General features: G+C 42.9%; 1 protein-coding gene across 1 annotated transcript in view; it reads right to left on the bottom strand.

The window, feature by feature from the left end:
• Nucleotides 1-27331, bottom strand: part of LOC122550659 (gamma-aminobutyric acid receptor subunit beta-1) — a 306039-nt gene that overhangs the window by 135883 nt on the left and 142825 nt on the right. Inside the window, exon 4 of the mRNA XM_043691745.2 lies at nt 12946-13166. Within this exon, the coding sequence (XP_043547680.1) occupies nt 12946-13166 (221 nt within the window). The remainder of the gene's footprint in view (nt 1-12945; nt 13167-27331) is intronic.

The raw sequence follows: 27331 nt of genomic DNA, 5'->3' as shown, positions 1-27331 counted from the left end.
TTGGATCTCAGATGAGAACCAGAGAGATTTGCAAAAAAAACTGCTCACAGTCCTACTGCTCCACAAGAAAAAAAGGCTTCAGCAGAGAGACACAACTTGCATGTGATATAACCAGGGCACCAGATCTTCCGACAGAGGATATGCATTTTACATACAAAAATAGAACAGCAGTAGATTCAGGCTCTCAATTCGGCCCTGTCATTGGATAAGATTATGTTTAACCTGTTTGTGGCCTTCACCCCACTTTTATTTCTACTTCCTATACCCTTTGACTCCCTTGTCAATCAAGACAATATCAATCTCTGCCTTAAAAATATTCTATGATGCTGAAATAAAAGCAAAGAACTGCAGATGCTTGACACCTGAAATTTTACAAAAAACAAGTGTTGGAGAAATCCAGCAGTTCTGGTGGTGGTTTCCGAAGAAGAGTCATGTCGAACTTGAAAATTTGCCTCTGTTTCAAGTCTCCACAGACGCTGCCAGACCTGATGAGTCTCTCCAGGACTTTCAGTTATCTGTCTCTCCTGCTGTCTGGAGAGGAGAATTTCATAGATCAAGGATCTCCTGAGAGGAAAAACAGTCCCATCATCTCCATTTTAAGTGGTAGAGACTTTGTTTTTTTTTATTGTGTCTCCTAAATCTAGTCTCTTTCACAAGGGGAAACATCCTCAACTTACAGCATGTCAATTTCCCTCAAATTCTTACATGTTTCAATAAGATCACCTCTCATTCTTCTAAACACCAATGGATAAAGGCTAACCCTGTCCAACCTGTCTCATAAGACAACTGTCTCATTCTAGGAATCAGTTAAGTGGAACTTTATTTACTGTTTCGAATGCTGAACTTCTTCTAATACTTCAGTCACGTTTAAGGAAACATAAGATGCCGCATGAGGTGCACTTTGCACAGGATCATGATGTCTGCTGGAGGAGGATCTGCTGTGGCTGAAGCCAATAGCCATACCAGGCCCATAGCTGTGAAATCACCACTGTCTTTAACTTTGTCTCTGAATGCTGTCAAGACTGTACTGAAACTTCTTCAGCTTCTTGAAGCAAACCACACACAAAAGTAAAAACCATTGACAGGTGTGACGCTGAGATTTCTTTACTATATCATTTGTTCATTTCATCAGTACTCTCTTCCTAAAGTATGTTACTACCCTCTGCATAAGAGAATACCACTCTCTAGAATATGAACAATTGGCCACTACTTTGCTTTCGTTGCCTTGTCAATTTTGTATCCAGGTTGTCACAGCCCATTTAATCTCATCGGATTTATCTTTGCATTTATGTGATAAGTTATAAATTGTCTTCTTAAAGATTGTAGATAAATCAGCTGTACTAGCTTCATCAATTCTCTTTGTTAATACATTAATAAACAAATCAAGTTAGTCAGATATGATTTGCTTTTAAATTTGCTTTTTTGAGTAAGTTATATTAAATTAACCTGGTGGCATTGTTCTTACCCTTTATTTATTTTATGTTATTTTATCAATTGTATTATCTTTTATATTATCCTTTACTTTATGGTACCATGTAGAAGGTATTATAGGTATTTCCAAAGGCAGTAAAGATGTTGCTGTGATACCAATAATAATACAGCCACAATTATATTAAATACTAAACACTTTTAAATTACATAATATCAAGCTTGCTTTTTAATCAGTTATCCTGCACAATTTATTAACAAACTGGCATCTAGGGGATAATATTATTTTTGAAGTTGCCCAACAGACACTATTATCCTGTTGAATGCTTGTCTGAGCTTTTATTTGATATTTAATATACACTGTTGTGTTGCACAGCACAAAGTCATGACTAATTTTGAATCATTAAAACTGGTTAGGATTATTACACTGGGGCAAGTTTACTTATCATCAAATTGTTCAACAACAATACAAACTTGCATTTGAGTATCCTTTCATGCAGTAAAACATCTCAAGGTACTTCACAGAATTGATTATCTTTGCAAATGAATACCAAGCCATGTAACATATTGTTCCAGATGCTTAAAGTCTTGATCAAAAGGGTTAGATTTAATGAATATATTAAGGAGGAGAGAAGCAAAAAGGTTTTGGGAAGGAATTCCTGGAGTCAGTATCCAGGGCAGCTGAAGACAAAGCAGCCACTGTTTTTATCATCCTGTCATGACATGTGAGCATTGTTGGTAAGACCAGCATATCTTACCCATCTCTAATAATGGTGGATAAATTACAATCAAGGATGTGAAGGAGGCCAGAATGGAAGGAATAAAGAAATCTCAGGAAATGTAGAACTGGAGCAGATTACAGAGATAGGGAGGAGCGATATCGTGGAGAGATTAGAATACAAGGACAAATAGTTTCAAATTGAGCTATTGCCAGGTTGAGAGCCGATATTATACTGCCATCGTTTACATATTGTCGTCATGTGTATACCTACAGAAACCCTCATTTAAATCCACTTTGCTGCCTAATATACATCTATCCATATCATCCCAGACATATAAGACACACTATTGTCAAATATACAAAAGTGGTCTTTTGATTTTGTGCTACTGTCTGGCTTTTTACAAACTAGGGCAATCTCCTAAGAATCTATTTGGGGAGGCAAGCGTGTCATGTATGATTCTCCATCTCTAATTGCTCCTAATTCAGCAAGCAAAGATATGGTGGGTGGATAGGCCAGTGTTTGAGTAAGACCATGAGGGGTTTTAGTGAGGGTACAAGATGGGAAGATATTGGAATAGATGTTTCTAGAAGTAACAAAGGAATGAATGAGGATTTCAGCAACAAATGGCCTAAGGTAAGGTTGAGATAGGCAACGTTTTGAGTTACAAGTGGTTAGTTTTGGTGATGGAGATGATGAAGTAAGAAACTAAGCTCAGGATGCAATAGGTTCCCTATGATGTGTACACTATATTCAACTCCGAGGTTTATCAGAGAGAGAGTCTGGGGAAAGAGAACAGAGTTTGTGTTGAAAACCAAAGACAATACTTAATTAGCAGAGTTACATGATCTTCCAGTATTAGATATCAGCCAACCAGTGTGACAAATCAAAGCAAGTAGAGGTGTCAATATAGGTGCTGTTAAATCTGCATTGTTATAGGAACATAGGATATAGGACATACTAACAGGAGGAGGTCATTCAGCCCTTAGAGCCTGATCCAGCATTCAATTATATTATGGCTGATCTAGTCGTGGTCTTAACTCACCTTTCTACACGCTGCACCACTTTAATAAACTGGGGCTCCCTTATCTAGCCGAAAAATCGAATTAACCAGCCTTAAATGTATAGGACCTTCCTCGAATTTGCTGGTTTTCAGCACTCCTTAGCACATTAATGCTAGAAAAATATCTGTCTCCTGATTTGGATAGATAAAACATCAGTCATGAAATAGAGACCATTTCCAAGATTTCTGTAGACGCACTGCTTCATTTCAGTTCTGGCTTTCTCATGCTTCACTAGATTTTCAGCTTTGACAACAAAAAGCTGTTTGTCTCTGAAGCCTTGGGTGATGATCCATCAAATGCCTCTTTAGTTACATAAGGATTAAAAATCAAATACTGGTCCTTTGAGGATTGCTGTAGCTTCAAATCCGCTCAGTATATTGTAAATAGTCCATTGAATTCACGCAATAATTGGTTTTTGAATCTTACAATCATCTACTTGAATTATATTAGAAATTGTAGAGTTCTGGCCTCAATTCATAAAAGACTAGTTATTTCATAATTCAAAAGAAAATTTTTCCTCCAATGAAAATAATGGTATTAGGCAATAATTATCAACTGTGATTCATCTATTTACGTAAGTATTTTATTTTGTATCTTTCATGGGATGTGGACACTGGGACAAGGTCAGTTTTCATTTTCCATTCCTATTTGCCAGTAAGAAGGTGGTGGTAAACTATATCCCACTTGAACCACTGTAGTCTGTGATGTAGGTACATCCATTGTGCTTATAATTGGCTTTGTTTCCTGACCTTATACTGCTCTGCAGAATTGTGTTCCTACATATATACCTCCATATTGCCCATTAACATGATATTGAAACTACATCTCACACATATATCCAGATTCTCCTTTCACATGACCAGACCACCAGACCACTCAAATGTAAGAAACCTGCAAGGAAGCGGGTAAACATGCTGGTAAGACTGAGGCCCCCTCTTCCTAGCTTACTCCTAGCAAATGTACAATCTCTGGAGAACAAGATGGACAAACTCAGATCACAGCTCAGCTTCCAGCATGAACTGCAGGACTGCTGTGCATTCTGCTTCACAGAAACCTGGCTCAACCCATCCATTTCCCACTGCGCACTTTAGGCTGATGGTTCTTCTATCCATTGTATGGACCATACAGAGTCCTTGGGTAAGACAAAGGGTGCAGGGTTTGCTTTTTAATCAACAATTTGTGGTGCACAGACATTGCAACCTGGGCAGCCATTGCTCCCTAAACATTGAATTCCTCATCATCAAATGTAGCCCCTTCTATCTACCACGGGAATTTACTGCTGCTATACTAACTGTTGTGTACATACCACCACAAGCAAAGGTTGAGGAAGCTCTAGATGTGTTGTACTCCCCCACTAACACCCTGGAGACGAAACACCCAGAGGCCCAGATTATTGTAACTGGCGACTTCAATCAAGCCAATCGAAGGAAGGTGTTGCCCAAGTTCCACCAAAACATTACCTGCCCCACCAGGGGCCCATTTCTACACCACTGTGAAAGATGCCTACCGCTCCATCCCCCGCATTCCGACCACAATGCCATGTTTCTCCTCCCGGCTTACACGCAAAAGCTCAAGCAGGAGACTCCCTCGTGGATACAGATCCAGTGCTGGTCAGAGGAGGCAGAAGATCAACTCCGGTGCTGTCTGGAACCGGCTGTTTGGGCCATGTTCAAACAATCCACAGGTACCTTGGACAAGTACGCCATCACCATCATTGACTTTATCAGCAAGTGTGTGGAGGACTGCATACCAAGGAAGTCAATCTGGGTGTTCTCCAACAGAAACCCTGCATGAATCAGGACATACAAAACCTGCTAAAAATCGGGTGGGAGGCCTTCAGAGCAGGACACCCACTCAAATATAAAGAATCCAAGTAAGACCTTCGCAGAGGTCAAATACCGATCGAAACTAGAGACCCAGATAGACACACGGTGACTATGGCAAGGACTGCATGACATCACAGGTTCTAAAAAGAGACAGTACAAAATAGCAGACGATGACATATCCCTCCCAGACTGTCTCAATGCCTTCTATGCTCACTTTGAGCAGAATTTCGGTGGAGAGGTAACACCTATTCCGACAAGTCCTGATGAGCCTATCCCAGTCACTGCATCAGAGGTCAGATCAGTATTCCTTCGTGTGAATCCCAAAGAAAGCGATGGGACCAGACGGAGTACCAGGCCGTGCACTCAGAGCATACGCAAAGCAATCGGCAGAGGTCTTCTCGGACATCTTCAACCTCTCCCTGCAACAGGCCACTGTCCCTGCCTGTTTCAATTGGACCAACATCATCCCTGTGCCGAAGAAGGCTCATGCAGCATGTCTGAATGTCTATCGCCCAGTGGCCCTAACTCCGGTGGTCATGAAATGCTTTGAAAGGCTGGTCATGGCATTAATCAACTCCAGCCTTCCCCAGTACTCTTGACCTACTTCAATTTGCGTATTGGACCAACAGATCCATGTCAGATGCCATATCACTTGCCCTTCACTCCTCCCTAGAACATCTTGACACCAAGAACAGCTATGTAAAAATCCTATTCATTGACTACAGTGCAGCCTTCAACACTATTATCCCCTGGAGACTGATTACTAACCTTAGTGATCTCAGACTGAGCCCCACTTTCTGCAACTGGATCCTCAGTTTCCTGACCCACAGGCATCAGTCAGTGAAGATTGGAGACAACATTTCATCCTCACTAACACTCAACACTGGACCCCCCCAGGGGTGCATACTCAGCCCCCTACTATATTTACGTATACCCATTACTGCATCGCTAAATACCAGAGTAATGCCATTTACATGTTGGCTGATGACAAAAATTGGAAGTGTAGTGAACAGTGAAGAAAGTTACCTCAGATTACAGTGGGATCTTGATCAGATAGGACAATGGACCGAGAAATGGCAGACAGAGTTGAATTTAGATAAATGTGAGGTACTGCATTTTGGGAAAGCTAATCTTAGCAGGATTGTACACTTAATGGTAAAGTCCTAGGGAGTGTTGCTGAATAAAGAGACCTTGGAGTGCAGGTTCATAGGGGAGTCACAGGTAGATAGGATAGTGAAGAAGGCGTTTGGTCTGCTTTCCTTTATTGGTCAGAGTTTTGAGTACAGGAGTTGGGAGGTCATGTTGCAGCTGTACAGGACATTGGTTAGGCCACTGTTGGAATATTGCATGCAATTCTGGTCTTCTTCCTATCGGAAAGATGTTGTGAAACTTGAAAGGGTTCAGAAAAGATTTACAAGGATGCTGCCAGAGTTGGAGGATTTGAGCTATAGGGGGAGATTGAATAGGCTGGGGCTGTTTTCCCTGGAACGTCGGAGGCTGAGGGGTGACCTTATAGAGGTTTATACAATCATGAGGGGCATGGATAGGATAAATAGGCAAAGTCTTTTCCCTGGGATGGGGTAGTCCAGAACTAGAAGACATAGGTTTAGGGTGAGAGGGGAAAGATATAAAAGAGACCTAAGGAGCAACGTTTTCAAGCAGAGGTTGGTATTTGTATGAAATGAGCTGCCAGAGAAAGTGGTGGAGGCTGGTACAATTGCAACATTTAAAAGGCATTTGGATGGGTATATGAATAGGAAAGGTTTGGAGGGATATGGACCAGGTGCTGGCAGGTGGGACTAGATTGGGTTGGGATATCTGGATGGCATGGACGAGTTGGACTGAAGGGTCTGTTTCTGTGCTGTACATCTCTATGGGTCTATGGCCACCATAGTCAGTCGAATCTCTGATGGCGATGAAACAGACTACAGACAGGAGGTGGAAAATCTTGACCAATTGTGCACTGAGAACAACCTAGCTCTCAATGCTGGCAAAGCCAAGGAACTCATTATTGACTTTTGGCAATAATGCACCCCTACACATCATCAGCACAGAGGTGGAACGAGTGGAGAGTGTCAAGCTCCTGGGAGTGGTCATCCACAACAAGCTTTCTTGGACTCTTCCTGTGGACGCACTGTTTACAAAGGCCTCTTATTCCTCAGGCAGCTGAGGAAATTTGGCATGACAGCGAATACCCCTGCCAACTTTTATAGGTGCTCCATTGAAAGCATTCTGTCTGGATGTATCACTGCCTGGTATGGCAACTGTACCATTCAAGATCGGAGATGGTTACAGAGAGTGGTGAACTCGGCCTGGACAATCACAAAGGCCAACTTCCCATCTATAGAATCCATCTACCAGGCCCACTGTCAAGGAAAGACCGCCAGCATTCTCAAAGATTCTCTGGCACTGAGCCTGACACTGCAGCCCAGAAGAGAAGGGGGCAGAATAGAAAAGCGCTAGTGGTAGGAGACTCGATTGTTCGGAGAATTGACAGGAGATTTTGTGGTCAGGATCGGGATTCCCGGAAGGTATGTTACCTCCCTGGTGCCAGGGTGCAGGACGTCTCCGATTGGGTGTATAAGATTCTGAAAGGGGAGGGCGAACAGCCAGAAATCGTGTTACATATTGACACCAATGATATAACCAAGAAAGGATTGAGAATATAAAAAGTGAGTTATGGTGGAAGCTGCAGAGCAGGACGAACAGAGTAGTGTTCTTGGGTTTACTACTGTCCCACGAGAAAGCGAAGCGAGGAACAGGGAGCAGGCGCAGCTTAACACGTGGCTGCGCAGCTGGTGTAGGAGGGAGGGCTTCAGATATGTAGATAATTGGGATACCTTCTGGGGAAGGTGGGACCTGTACATGAAGGACGGGTTGCACCTGAACTGGAAGGGGACCAATGTCCTGGGTGGAAGGTTTGCTCGAGTGGTTCAGGAGGGTTTAAACTAGTATGGCAGGGGGGTGGGAACTTGAGCTATATACTGATAGTGAGAGTTGATGGAGATGAGGCAATAGCAAGAGGTAGCACAGCCAGTGGGAAGGAATTTCCTGGGAGAGAACCAAGGGATCAGTTAAAGTGTGTTTGCTTTAATGCAATGATATCAGGAATAAAAGTGATGAGCTTAGAGCATGGATCAGTACCTGGTGCTATGATGTTGTGGCCATATCAGAGACGTGGGTTTCTCAGGGGCAGGAATGGTTGCTGGATATTCCAGGGTTTAGAACATTTAAAAAGAATAGGGAGGGGGTGTAACACTACTAATCGGAGAGGGTATCACAGCTACAGAAGTTTCCATTGTCGAGGAGGGTCTGCCTATTGAGTCAGTATAGGTGGAAATTAGGAACAGTAAGGGAGCAGTCACCTCATTAGGGGTTTACTACAGGCCCCCCAATAGCAGCAGGGAGATTGAAGAAAGCATACTTTGGCAGATTTTGGAAAAGTGTGAATGTAGTAGGGTTGATGTAATGGGTGACTTTAACTTTCCCAATATTGATTGGAGCCTCCTTCGAGCAGATGGTTTGGAAGGAGCTGTTTTTGTAAGGTGTGTTCAGGAGGGTTTCCTAACTCAGTACGTTGACAGGCCAATGAGGGGAGAGGCCATTTTGGATTTGGTGCTCAGCAATGAGCCGGGACAGGTGTCAGATCTTGCGGTGGGAGAGCATTTTGGTGATAGTGACCACAACTGCCTCACATTCTACATAGCTATGGAGAAGGAGAGAAGCAGGCACAATGGGAGGATATTTAATTGGGGAAAAGGAAACTATGATACTATCAGACGTGTGTTGGGAAGCATGGACTGGGAGCAATTGCTCCATGGAAAGGGCACTATAGACATGTGGAGACTGTTTAAGGAACAGTTGTTGCGAGTGATGCACAAATGTGTTCCTCTGAGACAGGCAAGAAGGGGTAACTTGGATGACAAGAGCGGAGGAGCTTCTCATCAAAAGAAAGAAGGCAGCTTACGTAAGGTGGAGGAAGCAAGGGTCTTGCTCAGCTCTAGAGGATCACAGGCAGGCGAGGAAGGAGCTCAAAAATGGTCTGAGGAGAGCCAGGAGGGGGCATGAAAAAGGCTTGGCAGGAAGGATTAGGGAGAATCCAAAGGCATTTTACACATATGTGAGGAATAAGAGAATGATCAAAGAAAGAGTAGGGCTGATCAGGGATAGCATGGGGAACTTGTGTATAGAGTCTGAGGAGGTAGGGGAAGCCCTATGAGTTTTTTGCTTCTGTCTTTACGAAAGAAAAGGACCTTGTAGTGAATGAAACCATTGAGGAGCAGGTAAGCATGCTGGAACGGATAGAGATTGAGGAAGCTGATGTGCTGAAAATTTTGACAAATATTAAGATTGACAAGTCGCCAGGGCCAGACCAAATTTGTTCTTGGCTGCTTTGGGAAGAGAGAAATGTGATTGCTTCGCCGCTTGCGAAGATCTTTGCATCCTCGCTCTCCACTGGAGTCGTACCTGAGGACTGGAGGGAGGCAAATGTACTTCCTCTCTTCAAGAAAGGAAATAGGGAAATCCCTGGCAATTACAGACCAGTCAGTCTCACATATGTGGTCTGCAAGGTGTTAGAAAGGATTCTGAGGGATAGGATTTATGACCATCTGGAAGAGCATGGCTTGATTAAATGCAGTCAGCACGGCTTTGTGAGGGGCAGGTCATGCCTCACAAATCTTATTGAGTTCTTTGAGGATGTTACTCGACAAGTTGATGAGGGTCGAGTGGTGAATATGGTGTATGTGGACTTCAGCAAGGCATTTGATAAGGTTCCCCATGGTAGGCTCATTCAGAAGGTCAGGAGGAATGGGATTCAGGGAAATTTAGCTGTCTGGATACAGAATTGGCTGGCCAACAGATGACAGCGAGTAGTAGTGGAAGGAAAGTATTCTGCCTGGAAGTCAGTGGTGAGTGGTGTTCCATAGGGCTCTGTTCTTGGGCGTCTTTGTAATTTTTATTAATGACTTGGATGAGGAGATTGAAGGATGGGTCAGCAACTTTGCAGATGACACAAAGGTTGGAGGTGTCGTTGACAGTATAGAGGGCTGTTGTAGGCTGCAGCGGGACATTGACAGGATGCAGAGATGGGCTGAGAGGTGGCAGATGGAGTTCAACCTGGATAAATGCGAAGTGATGCATTTTGGAAGATCAAACTTGAAAGTCGAGTACAGGATTAAAGACCGTATTCTTGGCAGAGTGGAGGGACAGCGGGATCTTGGTGTGCAGGTACATAGATCCTTTAAAATTGCCACCCAAGTGGACAGGGTTGTTAAGAAAGCATTGGCTTTCATTAACAGGGGGATTGAGTTTCAGAGCCGTGAGATTTTGTTACAGCTCTATAAAACTTTGGTTAGACCGCACTTGGAATACTGTGTCCAGTTCTGGCTGCCCTATTATAGGAAATATGTGGATGCTTTGGAGAGGATTCAGAGGAGGTTTACCAGGATGCTGCCTGGAATGGAGGGCTTATCTTATGAAGGGCAGTTGACTGAGCTCCGACTTTCTTCATTGGAAAAAAGAAGGAAGAGAGGGGACCTAATTGAGGTGTACAAGATAATGAGAGGCATAGATAGAGTTGAAAGCCAGAGACTTTTTCCCAGGGCAGAAATTGTTAACACAAGAGGTCATAGTTTTAAGCTGTTTGGCAGAAAGTATAGAGGGGATGTCAGAGGCGGGTTCTTTACGCAGAGAGTCAGGCAGCATCCAGGGAACAGGACAATCGACGTTTTGGGCATAAGCATTTCAGCTCTGATCTCCAGCATCTGCAGACCTCACTTTCTCCTCTTTATGCAGAGAGTTGTGAGAGCATGGAATGTGTTGCCAGCAGCAGTTGGAAGCGAGGTCATTGGGGATATTTAAGAGACTGCTGGACATGCATATGGTCACAGAAATTTGAGGATTCGTACATCAGGTTTACCTTACATGAGGATCAATGGTCAGCACAACATCGTGGGCTGAAGGGCCTGTTCTGTGCTGTGTTGTTCTATGTTCTATTAACTCTGTGATCTGCCTGTATTGCTCGCAAGACAAAGCTTTTCACTGTGCCTCAGTACACGTGACAATAAATTCGATTCGATTCAATTCAATGTATGTGCATAATGCTTTTCATTTATTGCTCTCATATATACACCTACACAACCTTTCATGTAAAAACACTCTGCTGCCTTACATTTATATCTATATTATCCCTGACATACAAGACCACACTGTTGTCTAATATATGAACGTGGTCTTTTGAATTTGTGCTACTGGCTTTTTACAAACTAGGACAACCTACTAAGAATCTAGTTGGGGAGGTAGAGACATCATATACTTTTCTCCACCTCTAATTTCTGGAAAATCTGTAGAGTTTGTGGATCATTCTGCACAAATACTCATATGTTGTCCAAAAGCATGAAGCTCTGAATCTGGATCATGAACTTGTAAAACCCATCCTGTACTTGATATCTACACTGTATCTCACATTTTTATCAATATGACTGTCTCACAATTACAAATATTGGCAGTCCCAGGTTGCGAAGGGGGTTCCAATCTTGAGTCTGATTGCCAGTTTGTACACAAGCTGGAACACAATTCAGGACAATATAAAGTAGCCATTCTTAAGTGTATAAATGTTCATATGTTGGATCTTTTAAATTACACCCCTGCATGGGATCACTGTACATAGAAGTACTCGTTAGTCAGACATTCGTAAATCAGGGACCCTGGGTACTTAAGCAATGATGATTGTTGTCCAGAGAGGGAAAGATAATGTGTTCACTAAGCTTCCAACGTTGAATCAGCTGGGATTGAGTGTGGGTTATAGGTATCCCTTTGTATGTATGGATACATTAAGAAAATATTGTCTGCTTTGATCACTGATAGATCACTTAGAATCAGCATGAAGATCAGCTCAAAATAGTTGAATCTGATTCTGTGAGAGCTGCCACAGTCTTGGCAGGTCCCATGATCCAGATTAAGTGTCTGAATTCCATGAAATGGAAGATTTGAACTGTTGTCTCTTTGAGATACATCCAGTTGACTGTATGACCGAAATATATATGCTATTTCTTGTCCATCAATAGAATGACAATCCAGGTCTTTCTGGTATAATGTGCAATTTGTCAACGCAAATTGGCTATAACACAATTGACGATTTGTGGATGTTGTTTGGATAATGCAAACTTTCTCCTGAACGGCTCTAGGGATTTTCTGTTCGACAGTGCAATTTTCTACAGTGGTTTTCCTTAGCGCGACTTTCTACAGCATGAGGTTGCAGAGGAATACAATTATCGCATCACAGCAAAACAACCTCGACAACGCTTATTCTGGAATCTAATGGATATATCCACACTGCTCTCCAATATATGTCCACAATCACTATCTCACAAATATTTATGCTACCTACATATATGTAAATATGTAGCTTTCACACCTAAATCACCTATATCACCAATATTGAAGCACATCTGATTTTAAAAATTAGTTCTTCCAAATAACATCAAATAATAAGTATCTGTGCCAATTATAGTGGTGGTGTCGCTGTGTATTTGTTTTAAACAAATAGCAGCATCAAAGTATAAATGTGCCTCCCATGGTTCATATACTCGGCTCAGCTGTGCTACTGCACAACAAAAGGGAATGAGCAGAGTGTGGGATCACCAGATCTGCTGACCTTGTTCTAATTGCTGCCTAAAGAATGGAATTGATCTGGGCCTGGGAGCAGGCAATTACTTTCTTTAGAAAGTGAATGATTAGGGGTGACCTGCAAAGAAAGAAGAAATATAACAAATTTGACAGGGAGAGAACAATAATCTAAAGATTATTATCTTGCATTAGCAACACCTAAACTGCATGGCTACCTATAACCCACATTCAATCCCAGTCGGTGATCCACACAACTATTCAAATAAACTTCAAACAAACCTCAGGCTGTACAGCACTGTGCCATCTGGGTGCAGACGAATCATTCGATTTTTCACTGTAACTCCATGCACAAATGACTTTTTGTCATTAATAAAGTAGGTGTCGGGAACCCAGAGTTGGTCAGCCACTCTGTTATCTAGAGTGAGGTTCAGAGGTATTCCAGAGTATGAAAGCCTCTTGTCTCTCCAGGACTGCTGGAAGTACATTGTCAGAGTATAATCCTGCAGAAAGAAGAAAGAAAAATGTCAACTCATCAAGTTCAAAGTTTCTTTCTCACACCTCTTTCACTATGAAATGACCAAACCACTGTGTTCCAAATGTGATAATGGCCTGTGAGGATCAAATTAACATTACTCCCCAACAGTCTTGAGATATGGCTGAAACACTTACTGTTTTTGGACGATTAGATTGATAAGGTTGACCATAACCCACTTACGTTATTCAAATGAGGTTTTAGATTCTAATTTAAAACAAGAGAATGTTGCAGAGTATTCCCTTCATTCATAACACATAGCAGAGAAGTTGGATCTAGGGATTCGTAAGAAGTTATTACAGCAACATAAGGGGATAAATGTTATTTTTGCAGGGCCTTGAGGAGCTATTTTCTCAGCTTTATTGTCTGTTTATGCTGTGTGTAAATACTGATGAAGTTGCTACATCGAGCTTTAATATTCTTAGGCTAATGAGGAGAAAATCAAGAAATGCTGATTTTCAACCTTCTAGACTCAACGCTGAGATCAACAATTTCAGAATGCAAACTTCTTGCCCCCATTTTGATTTCTTTTTTTGTGTGTTGTAGTTGTTTCTTATTTTTACTTCAGAGAGCAGCACACTGGCTGCAGACATTGTTTTCAGACGGAGCCTGCCAGTCCTGGAAGCAGCAGCCAGGAGGACACCAGGAAACCGCCTCAGGTTAGGTGGTGGAGTCCCAGAACTTCACCATCTGTCTGCATCCACCACATTTAAGTCCATAAGATGTATGAGTAGTGGTAGGCCATTCAGCCCATCAAGTCTGCCATATCATTCAAAGCAATCATACCTGATCTGATAACCCTCAATTAATTACAACTTAAGGGCTCATCCTGGCCTGGTCCCTGTTTATTCAGTTCCAGGTGGGAATGATATATTGGCCTACCTGACCAGTAAACCAGATGGGTAAACTGGATACTGCATACCTACCTGACTGGTAAACTATTGTGGTAACTTGGGGCAGGCTTTCAGTTGGACAGTTGTCCTGCAGTTTACACTAACCTATGCATGGTCAAGATACTTCTGAACCCCATGGCTTCCCTCCCCCCATCTGTGAGAACTCTCCCCAGTAACATTCAACTGTTCCCTGGATTGCTCCTCAGACGTGGGAGTCCATTGAGTGCTGTACTGTCAGTAACCATGGTCTCCTCTTCCATGGCAATGTGCGAGATCTTGGTTTCTGACTGACCTGCAGGGTTTTGGAGCGCAGGACTTCCTGAATGACAGTCCTAATCCAAGTCAAAAGCCAGATGGTGATCAATCAGGTACCTGATTCTTGAAAGATCTGGTGAGTTTTCCAGAGCTAACAAGTTCCAGCTTCTCCCTGCTAATTTCATCTGCTTTTGATCATAGTCTGAAAATCAGAATATTCTGCCCCTTGTTTCATCCGCTGTTCCATCATAATTCCTTTTGGCCCTGTAACATTGGGCTGATTCTTACTATATTTTGTCAAGAGTCATTTCTTCACATTCCATTGAAGACCTGGTGGATTTTCTCAGGCTATCATCCCAACATTGCTTCATTAATTACCTACCGCACCCAGTGGTGTCCTCTCGCTCAATGCTAGCCCGATATTCCCAGTCATTGTAGCTGGAAGTATTCACCATTGCTAGGATATCCCATCATCCCGGGGCTGACAACATCTTAAAATCAGCTGTGGTGTAGCCAACTGAATGTTTAGAGCTTAGTTTATAGCTGCTCAGCACGGACTATGAGTAAGTGCCATTTATCTTCCTTCTGTTACCTTACACTCACTCTATCTCTGCTGCTGGACATATTGTCCACAAAGATTCATGATGTACCACTCTCACTGTTGCATAGTGGGTTCAAATGGATACTTCTAGGCTGTAGCAGTCAATGATTCTCTTTTCTCTGTCATATACTTTTCTTCTGTCTTTGTTTTTCTTGCTCCCTTGGCTTTCTCCTGCCTATTACCCTTCCATTTTCAGTTAAACTTTTCTCAGCATCATTTGTCAGTTTCTCAGTGAGGGTATCGGTCTTGCAGTTCTGTCTGTGTGAAGTATATCACTCCAACACAGGTCATTACTGATCCACTGCTGATCCATGTGTCCCACAAATCTTGTTGACTATTCTACCTCCCTGATCACGTAGTGACCTCCCTTATCTGACTCCTTCTGTATTGATAAACTTGTGGCATTAAGAATGTTCCTGAAACCATGTCGATTTTGTTTCTTAATTTCTGTCAGAGGTCTTCAGTTCTGTTTCCTCCTATGTCAATGATACTTGATAACTCTCCTTTGTTCTCCCACATTTTTGTGGCCCTTTTCATGTTATCCCACATGATGGCATATGGGTGGCTAAATGAACAAACCTGTAAATATATTTGGACTGCTTTTCTATGTTTTACTCTCACTCTTCTGCAACTCACAGTTCCATGGCTGATCTCTGCCACATTATTACCACTGTCACAAGGAATCAATACTTTTAATCATAATGATTTGAGTGGTGAATCTGTGGATCTCATTTCCACAAAAGACTGTGGAGGCCAAGTCATTGAGTGTATTTCAGACAGAGATAGGTTCTTCATTAGTAAAAGGATGAAAGGTTATGGGGAGAAAGCAGGAAAAGGGGATCGAGAAAATTACCAGCCATGATCGAATGCCAGAACAGAGTCAATGGGCCGAATGACCAAATTCTGCTCCTATATTTTATGACTTTTCCAATAATGTAGAGCTATCCTTGAAATTCTTTTCACTTGACTCATCTCTAAGTCTAAATGGTTTACAATATTCAGGAACATCCACACTGGTTCTGTTGTTAAGTTTGTATCACCCTCACTATGACATTAATTGCAGGCGTGGGAAGTAACTGCAAAGCCTTGGCACATCATTCAACAGTCCTTTACAGAGAGATAAATTGGGCCAAGAAAACATAAAGGCAAACCTTAAAAAATAATTTATTTGAAGAAGAATATCAAGGAAAATATATAGCTTGCCAACATGAATTGTTAAATTTTGAAAGCAAAGCCTAGAATATTATCTCAGTTGAGTTATTCAGTACATCTGTTATGATGCTAAATGCTCTGTCTGAAAGGGTGGTGGAAACAGATTAAATAATAACTTACAAAATGGAACTGGATGAATACTTGAAGAGCTATGGGCAATCGAGGAAGGGAATGGGACTAATTACAAAGCTCCTGTAAAGACCGACATTATGACTGAATTGCCTTCTTCTGTATTATATCATTTCATGATAGTATGATTGTCAGGGCAATATTAGTGTTTTGCTGTTGTACAAAATACTAGATTCTACTTGGTTAAATGGATATGTAGCTGGAAATGTGTTGCTGGAAAAGCGCAGCAGGTCAGGCAGCATCCAAGGAACAGGAGAATCGACGTTTCGGGCATAAGCCCTTCTTCAGGCTTATGCCCGAAACGTCGATTCTCCTGTTCCCTGGATGCTGCCTGACCTGCTGCGCTTTTCCAGCAACACATTTCCAGCTCTGATCTCCAGCATCTGCAGACCTCACGTTCTCCTAAATGGATATGTAACATGCTGCTGCACAGCACTGTTACTTGTAATGTGCTGGTTGCTCTTTGTAGTCCATCTCTCTTTCTCAGCAGTTACTCTCATCAGAATTACTGTTCTCTTTGGTCTATTGACTTTCATTCATGGTTTCCCCAGCTGCAGGATATCAGCAGAATATGGGCAAGCAGAATCCTTCTGCTCCTCTTGAAGTCAAGTGACAGAAAATATGGGAATACAATCAGAAGTGTCTATGCAGCACCTGAAAATAATGTTATTCAAATCTAAAACTTCAGAAAACCATCGGTCTCCTTCATTAACAAGGGAGATGTTTAAAATCAAAAAATCCTTCTTGCTGGTCATGTGAGCTTATTTCCTGGGGCTGGGGAGTTGCATTGGTTAGTTCAGTTGGCCAGATTAGCAGAGTGGAGGACTGAGCTCTATACTTTGTAAATCAAACAGTTGAAAGAATTTGATAGTCAACTGCCAAAGTCTACTTGAAGGAATGGGTGGAAGGCAAACATGATGATTTATTCCATCATACCTAAATCCTGAAATCACCTGCTGATTGCTAACTTCCCTAGGTTTTTTTAAAATTCACTCGTGTAAAGTGAGCATCACTGGTTGGCCAGCCAGCATTTAGCGCCCATCCCAAGTTGTCCTGGAGAAGGTGGTGCTGAGCTGCCTTCTTGAACTGCTGCAGTCCACCTGCTGTAGGTTGACCCACAATGCTCTTAGGGAGAGAATTCCAGGATTGCACAGAGGCTTTCTGGGTGGAACCTTCCTTCTTGGTCTTTGATTTTTTTTGTTCTAGTATTTCTTCAGACATGGGGATTGTTGCATTATTTTATTTTCTTGTTGAGAGAATCAAATTAAAGTGCATTCACAGTATTGATCATGTGTACTAAGTCTTTGTTCTTTCCCTGCAGTTCATAGTGCAGCTTGTATAGATTTGACATTATATCTGTAAGGAACTGACACCAAGCAACCAGGCATGGTCTGACACTTCATTGAGACATGGTAATTATTTCAGACATCAGATTTCATAAAAATCTTTGCAAGGACTCAAAAGAAAGTATGTTGTGAAAAATGAAAGGGTTCAGAAAAGATTTACAAGGATGTTGCAGGGTTGGAGGGTTTAATCCATAGGGAGAGGCTGAACAGGCTGGGGCTATTTTCCCTGCAGCATTGGAGACTGAGGGATGACCTTATAAAAGTTCATAATATCATTGCATTTATTGGTCAGTGCATTGAGTATAGGAGTCGAAAAGAGTGGCACTGGAAAAGCACAGCAGGTCAGGCACTGAGTATAGGAATTGGGATGTCATGTCACAGTAGTACAGGCTATTGGATAGACCACTTTGGACTACTGTGTGCAATTCTGATCTCCCTGCTAGGAAGGATGTTCTGAAACTTGAAAGCATTCAGAAAAGATTTTCAAGAATGTTGCCAGGGTTAGAGGGTTTGAGTTATAGGGAGAGGCTGAATAGGCTGGGGTTATTTTCCCTGGAGCATCGGAGGCTGAGGGGTGACTTTATAGAGGTTTATAAAATCATGCAGGGCATGGATAGGGTAAATAACCAAGGTCTTTTCCCTGGGGTGGGGGAGTCCAGAACCACAGGAGAAAGATTTAAAAGGGACCTAAGGGTCAACTCATTCATGTTGAGGGTGGTGTGTGTATGGAATGAGCTGCCAGAGGAAGTGGTGAAGGCTGGTACAATTGCAACATGTAAAAGGCATCTGGATGGCTATATGAATAGGAAGGATTTAGAGGGATATGGGCCAAAAGCTGGCAAATGGGACTAGATTAATTTAGGATATCTAGTCAACCGAGTTGAATTGAAGGGTCTGTTTCCATGCTACATAACTCTACATAACTCGCATTAGTTTGGAGGATTAGTTCACAATGGGCAGCACTGAGTTTGATTAAAGACTCAAACAAATTATGCTGATGGGCTCTTGCTCAAATCAAGTTTACAATATTGACAACAACTTTCATTACCTGAGAAAAGACCATATCTTTACTCACTAATGTTTGCTAAAAGGTTATACAGTGATAATTGACAAAAAATGGGAAATCAGGATCATTTGTACAGAATGCATTGAAGCCCACATTTGTACCAAGCATGTTGCTTAATTAGAATTTTGGTTCTCAAGCATGAATATTTAATCTTCATTGTAATTATTCTCACTCTTTGTTCTCTGTTTAAAGTGTGAAAGCGTGACAAGATTCTCTTTAGTTGTTGTGTCCTTAAAAACGATGCTTACAAAAACCACCAGCTGGGCTAGGTCAAGCTTATTGATACATTCATTGAATTCAGTGAGAAACATTCATAGCTCTTCAGGACCTGCTGTAGTTGCTAAAATATGTCTTCTTACAATGATTCTACTTATATGGCTGCTGTGGAAGCACCAAGTAACATGTTCTGGATTGCTGTTATTATTTCTTCTTTGTTGTTAAAGTCTCTGAAGAAGGAGAATCAGCAGCCATTGCTTCTTTCATTACTTTATCATCTGTCAATGATTTCTTTGGTTTTGTCAGGTAATGGAAAATGAGGTTTTGGTGCAGTCATTACCTTTTGCTGTTAGTTTAGGGGAAATGGTACAATTGACTTTTCAAAATAGCCTTCAATTCATCAACTTTCTTTATCTAAAACATACTGTTTTAAGGAAAGCTACCCTTGAATTTACTTTCTTTTGAATTTATTGTGCAGTGTTGTGTATGTCATTCCAAATTCTCAGCTTTATTTATCAATATAGAGTACTTTCATGATATATAAGGTAAATGTTCTTATTTTTTATATTTGGGGACATAAATCCTTTCTCCCATTCCATACGGAAGCTGTATAGTTCTGCTTTCTATGTAGGTGTTCCAGGTTCATCACTCCTCATTATTTCCCATTGCAGTTCATGATCTCACTCTGCTGCTGGTCACACTGCAGGTAGGCCTCTGGATCTGTACCTCTGGAACATCTGGAATGTTGCTGACTGTTTTCAAGTGTGGAGGCATGGGCGGTCACTCCTGTGGTTGTAATTTGTTTCTGGGATCTCAAGTTAGTTTGCGTTGTTTGGATATTGGATGGAGGGTGCGGGGGTTGTAGAGTCATAGAATCATAGAGATATACAGCACGGAAACAGACCCTTCAGTCCAACTCATCCATGCTGACTAGATATCCCAACCCAATCTAGTCCCACCTGCCAGCACCTGGCCCATATCCCTCCAAATCCTTCTTATTCATATTCCCATCCAGATACCTTTTTAAATGTTGCAATAGTACTAGCTTCCACCACTTCCTCTGGCAGCTCATTCTATACACGTACCACCCTCTGTGTGAAAGAAGTTGCCCCTCAGGTCTTTGACATCTTTCCCTTCTCACCTTAAATCTATGCCCTCTAGTTCTGGACTCTGCCACCCCAGGGAAAAGACTTTGTCTACTTATCCTATCCATGCCCCTCATTTTGCCAAGAGGTGTGAGATAGGAGCAAAGGATTGCTGGGAAGGTGAGTCTAAGCATCTAAAACACTTACTTCAGGCGTCGGGGCCTCCATTTGCCGAGAGGTGCGAGGGAGGAGCAAAGGACTGGGAAGTTTTTAAGTAGGTGAGATTTAAACCCAAGAACCTACGCCATAGGACTTCCCTCCCACCCACCTCCTCTAACCTTACTAAGAGTCTGTAAACTAGGTAAGTTTTCATGTTTCTCTTTTTTTTTCTTCTCTTCCTTTGTTTAGTCCTGTGCAGGCTTTCATCATAGTAGGATATGGATGTTAGGGCAGTTGCATGTTCCTCCTGCAGAATGTGGTAGGTGAGAGACATTTCACCTGTCTCTGCCGACTACATCTGCGGGAAGTGCACCCAACTCTAGCTCCTCGAAAACCGAGTTAGGGAACTGGATTTGGAGCTGGATGAACTTCGGATCATCAGGGAGGCTAAGGGGGGAATTGAGAGGATATACAGGGAGGTGGTCATTCCTCAGATACAGGATAAGGACAGCTGGATTACAATCGGGGGGAGGAAAGGGAACCGACGGTCAGAGCAGGGATCTCCTGTGGCCATTTCCCTCAGCAATAAGTAATAAGCAATAACTTTCACACGGATGATCCCTGGAATGGTAGGTCTAACATACGAGGAACGGCTGAGGATCCTGGGATTGTATTCATTGGAGTTTAGAAGATTAAGGGGAGATCTAATAGAAACTTACAAGATAATACATGGCTTGGAGAGGGTGGATGCTAGGAAATTGTTTCCGTTAGGCGAGGAGACTAGGACCCGTGGAATTAGAGGGGGTAAATTCAGAACAGAAATGCAGAGACATTTCTTCAGCCAGGGAATGGTGGGCCTGTGGAATTCATTGCCATGGAGTGCAGTGGAGGCCGGGACACTAAATGTCTTCAAGGCAGAGATTGATAAATTCTTGATGTCACAAGGAATTAAGGGCTAAGGGGGGAATGCAGGTAAGTGGGTTGAAATGCCCATCAGCTATGATTGAATGGCAGAGTGGACTCGATGGGCCGAATGGCCTGACTTCCACTCCTATGTCTTATGGTCTTAAGTATACCATTTTGGATACTACTGGTGGGGATGGCCTACCAGGGGTAAGCCACAGTTGTCAGGTCTCTGGCACTGAGGCTAAGAAGGTAAGGGGGGAGAATAGAAAAGCATTAGTGATAGGGGACTTAATAGTCAGACAGATTGACAGGAGATTTTGTGGTCAGGAACGGGACTCCTGGAGGTATGTTGCCTCCCCAGTGCCAGGGTCCAGGATGTCACCGATCGGGTTTACAGGATTATGAAGGGGGAGGGAGAGCAGCCAGAAATAGTGGTACATATTGGCACCAATGATATAGCCAGGAAAGGGATTGAGGATCTGAAAAGTGACTACAGAGAGTTAGGTTGGAAGCTGAAGAGCAGGATGACTAGAGTAGTGATCTCGGGTTTGCTACTGGTGCCACGAGATAGTGAGATGGGGAACAGGCAGTGAATGCAGCTTAACATGTGCCTGCGAGGCTTGTGCAGGAGGGAGGGCTTCAGATACCTAGACCATTGGGATACCTTCTGGGGAAGGTGGGACCTGTATATGAAGGACAGGTTGCACCTGAACTGGAGGGGCACAAATATCCTAGATGGGAGATTTGCTCGTGTGATTCAGGAGGGTTTAACTAGTTTGGCGGGGGGTGGGAATCAGAGCCACATGTCTAAGACGGGGACAGTCGCAGATGGGGCAGTGACAGGATGTATCAGAAAGGTTTTTCACGCAATGAAACAAAGGGATCGGTTAAAGTGTGTCTGTTTTAATGCAAGGAGTGTCCGAAATAAGAGTGACGAATTTAGAGCACGGATCAGTACTTGGGGCTACGATGCTTGGACCATAACGGAGACGTGAGTTTCAGAGGGGCAGGAATATTTGCTTGATGTTCCAGGGTTTAGAATGTTTAAAAAGAACTGGGAGGGTGGAAAAAGAGGAGGGGGTGTAGCATTGCTAATCAGAGAGTGCATTACAGCTACAGAAACGAAAGATGTTGAGGAAGGTCTGTCTACTGAGTCAGTATGGGTGGAAGTCAGGAACAGCAAGGGAACAGCCACCACATTGGGAGTTTTCTACAGACCACCTAATAGCAGTAGAGAGATTGAAGAACTCATAGGCAGGTAGATTCTGGAACAAATGCAGAAGTGGCAGGGTTGTTGTTATGGGTGATTTCAACTTTCCCAATATCGACTGGAACCTCCTTAGTGCAGATGGTTTGGATGGAGCCGTTTTTGTCAGGTGTGTTCAGGAGGGTTTCCTTACTCACTATGTAGACAGACTGACGAGGGGAGAGGCCATTTTGGATTTGGTGCTTGGCAATGAGCCAAGACAGGTGTCAGATCTCGCGATGGGCGAACACTTTGGTGACAGAGATCACAACTGCCTTACATTTACCATAGACTTGGAGAGGGGAAGGAGCAGTTACCGAGGGAAGATATTTAATTGGGGAAAAGGAAATTATGACGCTATCGGACAGAAGTTGGGAAGTACAGACTGGGAGCAATTATTCCACAGAAAGAGCACAGCAGACATGTGGAGACTATTTAAGGAGCAGTTGTTGCGAGTGATGCATGAATTTGTCTCTCTGAGACAGGTAAGAAGGAGTAAGAGAACAGAGGAGCTTCCCATCAAAAGGAAGGAGGCAGCTTACATGAGGTGGAGGAAGCAAGGACCTAGCACAGCTTTAGAGGAGTACAGGCTTGCTAGAAAGGAGCTCAGAAATGGACTGAGGAGAGTCAGGAGGGGGCATGATAAAGGTTTGGCAAGAAGGATTAGGGAGAACCCAAAGGCATTTTACTCATACGTGAGGAATAAGAGAATGATCAGGGAGAAGGTAGGGATGATCAGGGATAGCGGAGGGAACTTGTGCGTGGAGTCTGAGCAGATAGGGGAATCCCTAAATGAGTTTTTTGCTTTGGTTTTCACTAAGGAAAGGGAGCTTGTTGTGAATGAGAACTTTGAGGAGCTGGGATACAGGCTTGACCAGATCAAGATTGAAGTTGATGTGCTGGAAATTTTGGGAAACATTAAGATTGATAAGTCCCCAGGGCCAGACCAGATTTATCTAGGCTGCTCCGGGAAGCGAGAAAGGAGGTTGCTAAGCTACTGGCGAGGATATTTGCTTCCTCATTCTTCATGGGAGTCGCACCAGAGGATTGGAAGGAGGCGAATGTTGTTCCACTTTTCAAGAAGGGTAATAGGGAAATCCCTGGCAATTACAGACCAGTCAGTCTTACGTCTGTGGTCAGCAAGGTTTTGGAAAGAATTCTGAAGGATAGGATTTATGACTATTTGGCAAAGCATTGTGTGATTAAGGCCAGTCAACATAGCTTTGTGAGGGGCAGGTCATGCCTCACAAATCTTATTGAGTTCTTTGAGGAGGTGTTAAGACAGGTCGACAAGCAGTCGATGTGGTGTATATGGACTTCAGCAAGGCTTTTGATAAGGTTCCCCATGAAAGGCTCATTCATAAAGTCAGGAAGTATGGGACACGGGGAGATTTGGCTATCTAGATTCAGAATTGGCTGGCTGACAGAAGGCAGAGTGGAGGTCAGTGTTGAGTGGGGTCCCTCAGGGCCCTGTTCTTGGGCCTCTGCTCTTTGTAGTTTTTATAAATGACTTTGATAAGGAGGTTGAGGGATGGGTCAGTAAATTTGCAGATGACACAAAGGTTGGAGGTGTCGTTGATAGTATAGAGGCTTACTGCAAGTTGCAGCATGACATAGACAGGATGTAGAGCTGGGCTGAGAAATGGCAGATGGAGTTCAACCTGGATAAATGTGAAGTGATGCATTTTGGAAGGTCGAACTCAAATGCTGAATATAGGATTAAAGACAGGATTCTTGACAGTGTGGAGTAACAGAGGCATCTGGGTGTGCAAGTACATAGATCCCTCAAAGTTGTCACCAAGTCGATAGAGTTGTTAAGAAAGCATAAGGGGTTTTGCTTTCATTAACAGGGGAATTGAATTTAAGAGCTGTGAGGTTTTGCTGCAGCTCTACAAGTCCCTGGTGAGACCATACTTGGAATATTGTGTCCAGTTCTGGTCGCTCTACTATAGGAAAGATACAGAGGCTTTGAAGAGGGTGCAAAGAAGGTTTACCAGGATGCTGCCTGGACTGGAGGGCTTGCCTTATGAAGAAAGGTTGAATAAACTTGGACTTTACTCTCTGGAGAGAAGGAGGAAGAGAGGAGACCTGATCAAGGTGTACACGATAATGAGTGAAATAGATAGAGTCAATAGCCAGAGACCTTTCCCCAGGGCAGGATTGACTGGTACAAGAAGTCATAGTTTTAAGATATTCGGAAGAAGGTATAAAGGAGACGTCAGAGGAAGGTTCTTTACGCAGAGAGTTGTGAATGCATGGACTGCGTTGCCAGCTATGGTGGTGGAAGAAAAGTCATTAGGACATTTAAGCGACTGCTGGACATACCCATGGATCGCAGTGAGTTGAGGAGTGCGTAGGTTAAGTTACTATATTTTACATTAGGATTACGTCTCAGCACAACATCGTGGACCAAAGGACCTGTTCTGTGCCGTACTTTTCTATGTTCCATGTTCTATTCTCTATGATTTTGTAAACCTTGATAAGGTCATCCCTTAGTCTCTGACTCCAAGGAAAACAGCCTCAGCCTATTCAACCTCTCCCTATAGATCCAATCCTCCAACCCTGGCAACATCCTTGTAAATCTTTTCTGAACCCTTTCAAGTTTCACAACATCCTTCTGACAGGAAACAGTACCATTTTTGAAATTGATGGTGGTCCTGCACAGGCCTATTTGATAAGCAGCTGATAAAAAAAAACATAGGTCTACAGAGACCAGGCAAGGGAGTGGAACTAACTGAGCTGTTCTTGTTTAGCCCACATACACATGATGGCTGAATGGCCTCCTATGTTTCTAGTACTGAAATATAGTGGCTTCACACGTCAGTTCCTAATAGATTTCGTATTCACTTGTGTGCACTGCCAACTCAAAACTCACATTATCCTGCAATGATCTGGACCAAATGGAAACCGGATGTAACAACCTGGCAAAACCCAAAACAGATAGTTCTCATATAATGTCATAGTTGCGTTCTGTGCAATATCATGTAATAGAAAAATGCACAACAGAAATAATGGGAAAAACATGGTTGGGACGAACCATCAGAAATCCCAGTAAACCTCGAAACAAAACCAGTAGTTAGCCTAACACAAATAACAGCACAGTCTCAGTAAACTTTGAGCTGTTGTAACTGTTATATGATACTGTATAGTACAATTCATCAGAATCTTCAACTGATGACTCTCAATTGGCATCTATACCTGCTGGCTGCACTACATTCTAGCCAAACTTCTGACCCCATTCAATGGTAACACTTCACAAGTCAGATCCCAGAATGAAACCTGCCTTGATAGATCAAGGGCTGAATCTTAATTTCTTTCACTAAGTGTCAGTTTTGTCAAGTTTTTCAGAGGGTTTCACATCATGCTGCTTGGGGACATCTATCGCCTTGCTTTACAAAACCCGCTTGATTGGTTACCTGCCCCACCCTTTTGTGCGTCTTTCACACATTCTAGCACCATCATACCATGTTATTTCCAAAACAACTCACCACTTCCTGGATGTCCCAGAATTGACCAACATCTGTGGTGCAGCACCATCTTTAAAAAGATATTGTGCACCCAGACTAGAGCTGTCAGTCCAGAGCTGCCCTGCATGGTTCCTGACATTGGCCCTGGATGTGGCAAACAATGGAAAATTGGTGCCTCTCTTTGTGGGCAGGGACATGGAGATGCTGCTGATGAAGATGGGGTGATGCAGAGGTAGGATGTCCTTTCCTCCCAGGCCAACAGAGGACACCATTCTGCTGGGACCATGTTAACCTGGACCAGGGTTATCATCCAGACCAGTGCAGTCTCTCCATCTGAAGGAATGCACAGAATGTAGGGAGAAAGTCAATGACCTTCTCCACTCTGCCAATGGAACTGCCACCATCTTCTTGTTGATACCTCACACTCACTCTATCTCTGCTACTGTACCCACCATTTCCTGCAACATCCTCCCCACTCACTCTCATCCGAGCTAAACATCTGATTCTGACTAACCCTGAATCTCTTCTGCACAGCCTACCCATGCCCTCAGGACATCTCCGCACAAGCACCAAAAGTAACAGTGTGCCCCTCACCTTCCTCTCCCTGACCCACTGTGTGCAGAGTTTCCTGGCTTTGACCACCCTGAGCAGTTGACTGACCATGTCCAAGCCCCTGCACTGGTATTTCTTTACAGTTGGTCGTAATGATTAGTCACTGAAACAGATTCATTTGAGTCTGCACATATTCTTTAACATCTAAACATGCTTTTTTAAACAAAAAGAAAAATAAACTCTTAATGCAAACAGCAAAGCCAAGTTTCAAACTGCTCCTCAACACTGTCCTTTTACTGTTATCAACTTCAGTGAAATTTCACTCTTATCTCGACTCTTTTTTTAGTTTTCAAATTAACAGATTACTCCCAGCTTCTTGTCCTCAGGGTGTAGAGACATCCTCATGATGCTTTCCAAGTCCACTAGCACAACCATTTCACAATACCTTTCACGAAGCTCTTCTCAAGAAAGCACACTAGCCCTCTGATCATGTGATGCTGACGCAGCATCCAGTTCTCCACGCACCGCGACAAGTAGTGATGGGGATGAGAATCACGGAACAGTGAACTGGAGTTCAGTTTATAAAAAAAGGTCTACAAGTCACAAATTGTATTTCAGTCATGTCACGTTTAATAAACATACATTATAGGAGAACTATTAGAAGCAGAAATCATGTAGTAGCATGATGATCGATATGTGAGCCGGCAGGAGGAGGGGGGGAAGCATGGTTGGGTGGTGAGATTAACTGTCAGGGGCTCTGTGATCAACCAATGATTGTGATCTATGTGTTGGAGATGTCGGGAATCTCAATGTGAAGACAGGACTTCATCTCCACAAATTACTCTTATCAACACTAATGAGCACATTCATCTGTAGCAGATAGATTGGTGAGGATGAGATCAAGTACATTTTTCTTTCTTGTTAGTTCCCTCACCACATATCAGAGACTCAGTCCAGCAGCATCGATTTGACCGGCTCGATCAGTAATGCTGCTACTGAG

The sequence above is a fragment of the Chiloscyllium plagiosum genome, unplaced genomic scaffold (genome assembly GCF_037043375.1).
Source record: "Chiloscyllium plagiosum isolate Xiang-an unplaced genomic scaffold, Cpla_swu_hap1 HiC_scaffold_1, whole genome shotgun sequence".
Taxonomy (NCBI): Eukaryota; Metazoa; Chordata; class Chondrichthyes; order Orectolobiformes; family Hemiscylliidae; genus Chiloscyllium; species Chiloscyllium plagiosum.
Note: the sequence above shows the minus strand (reverse complement) of the source record. Positions and strands in the feature narration are given on the sequence as shown.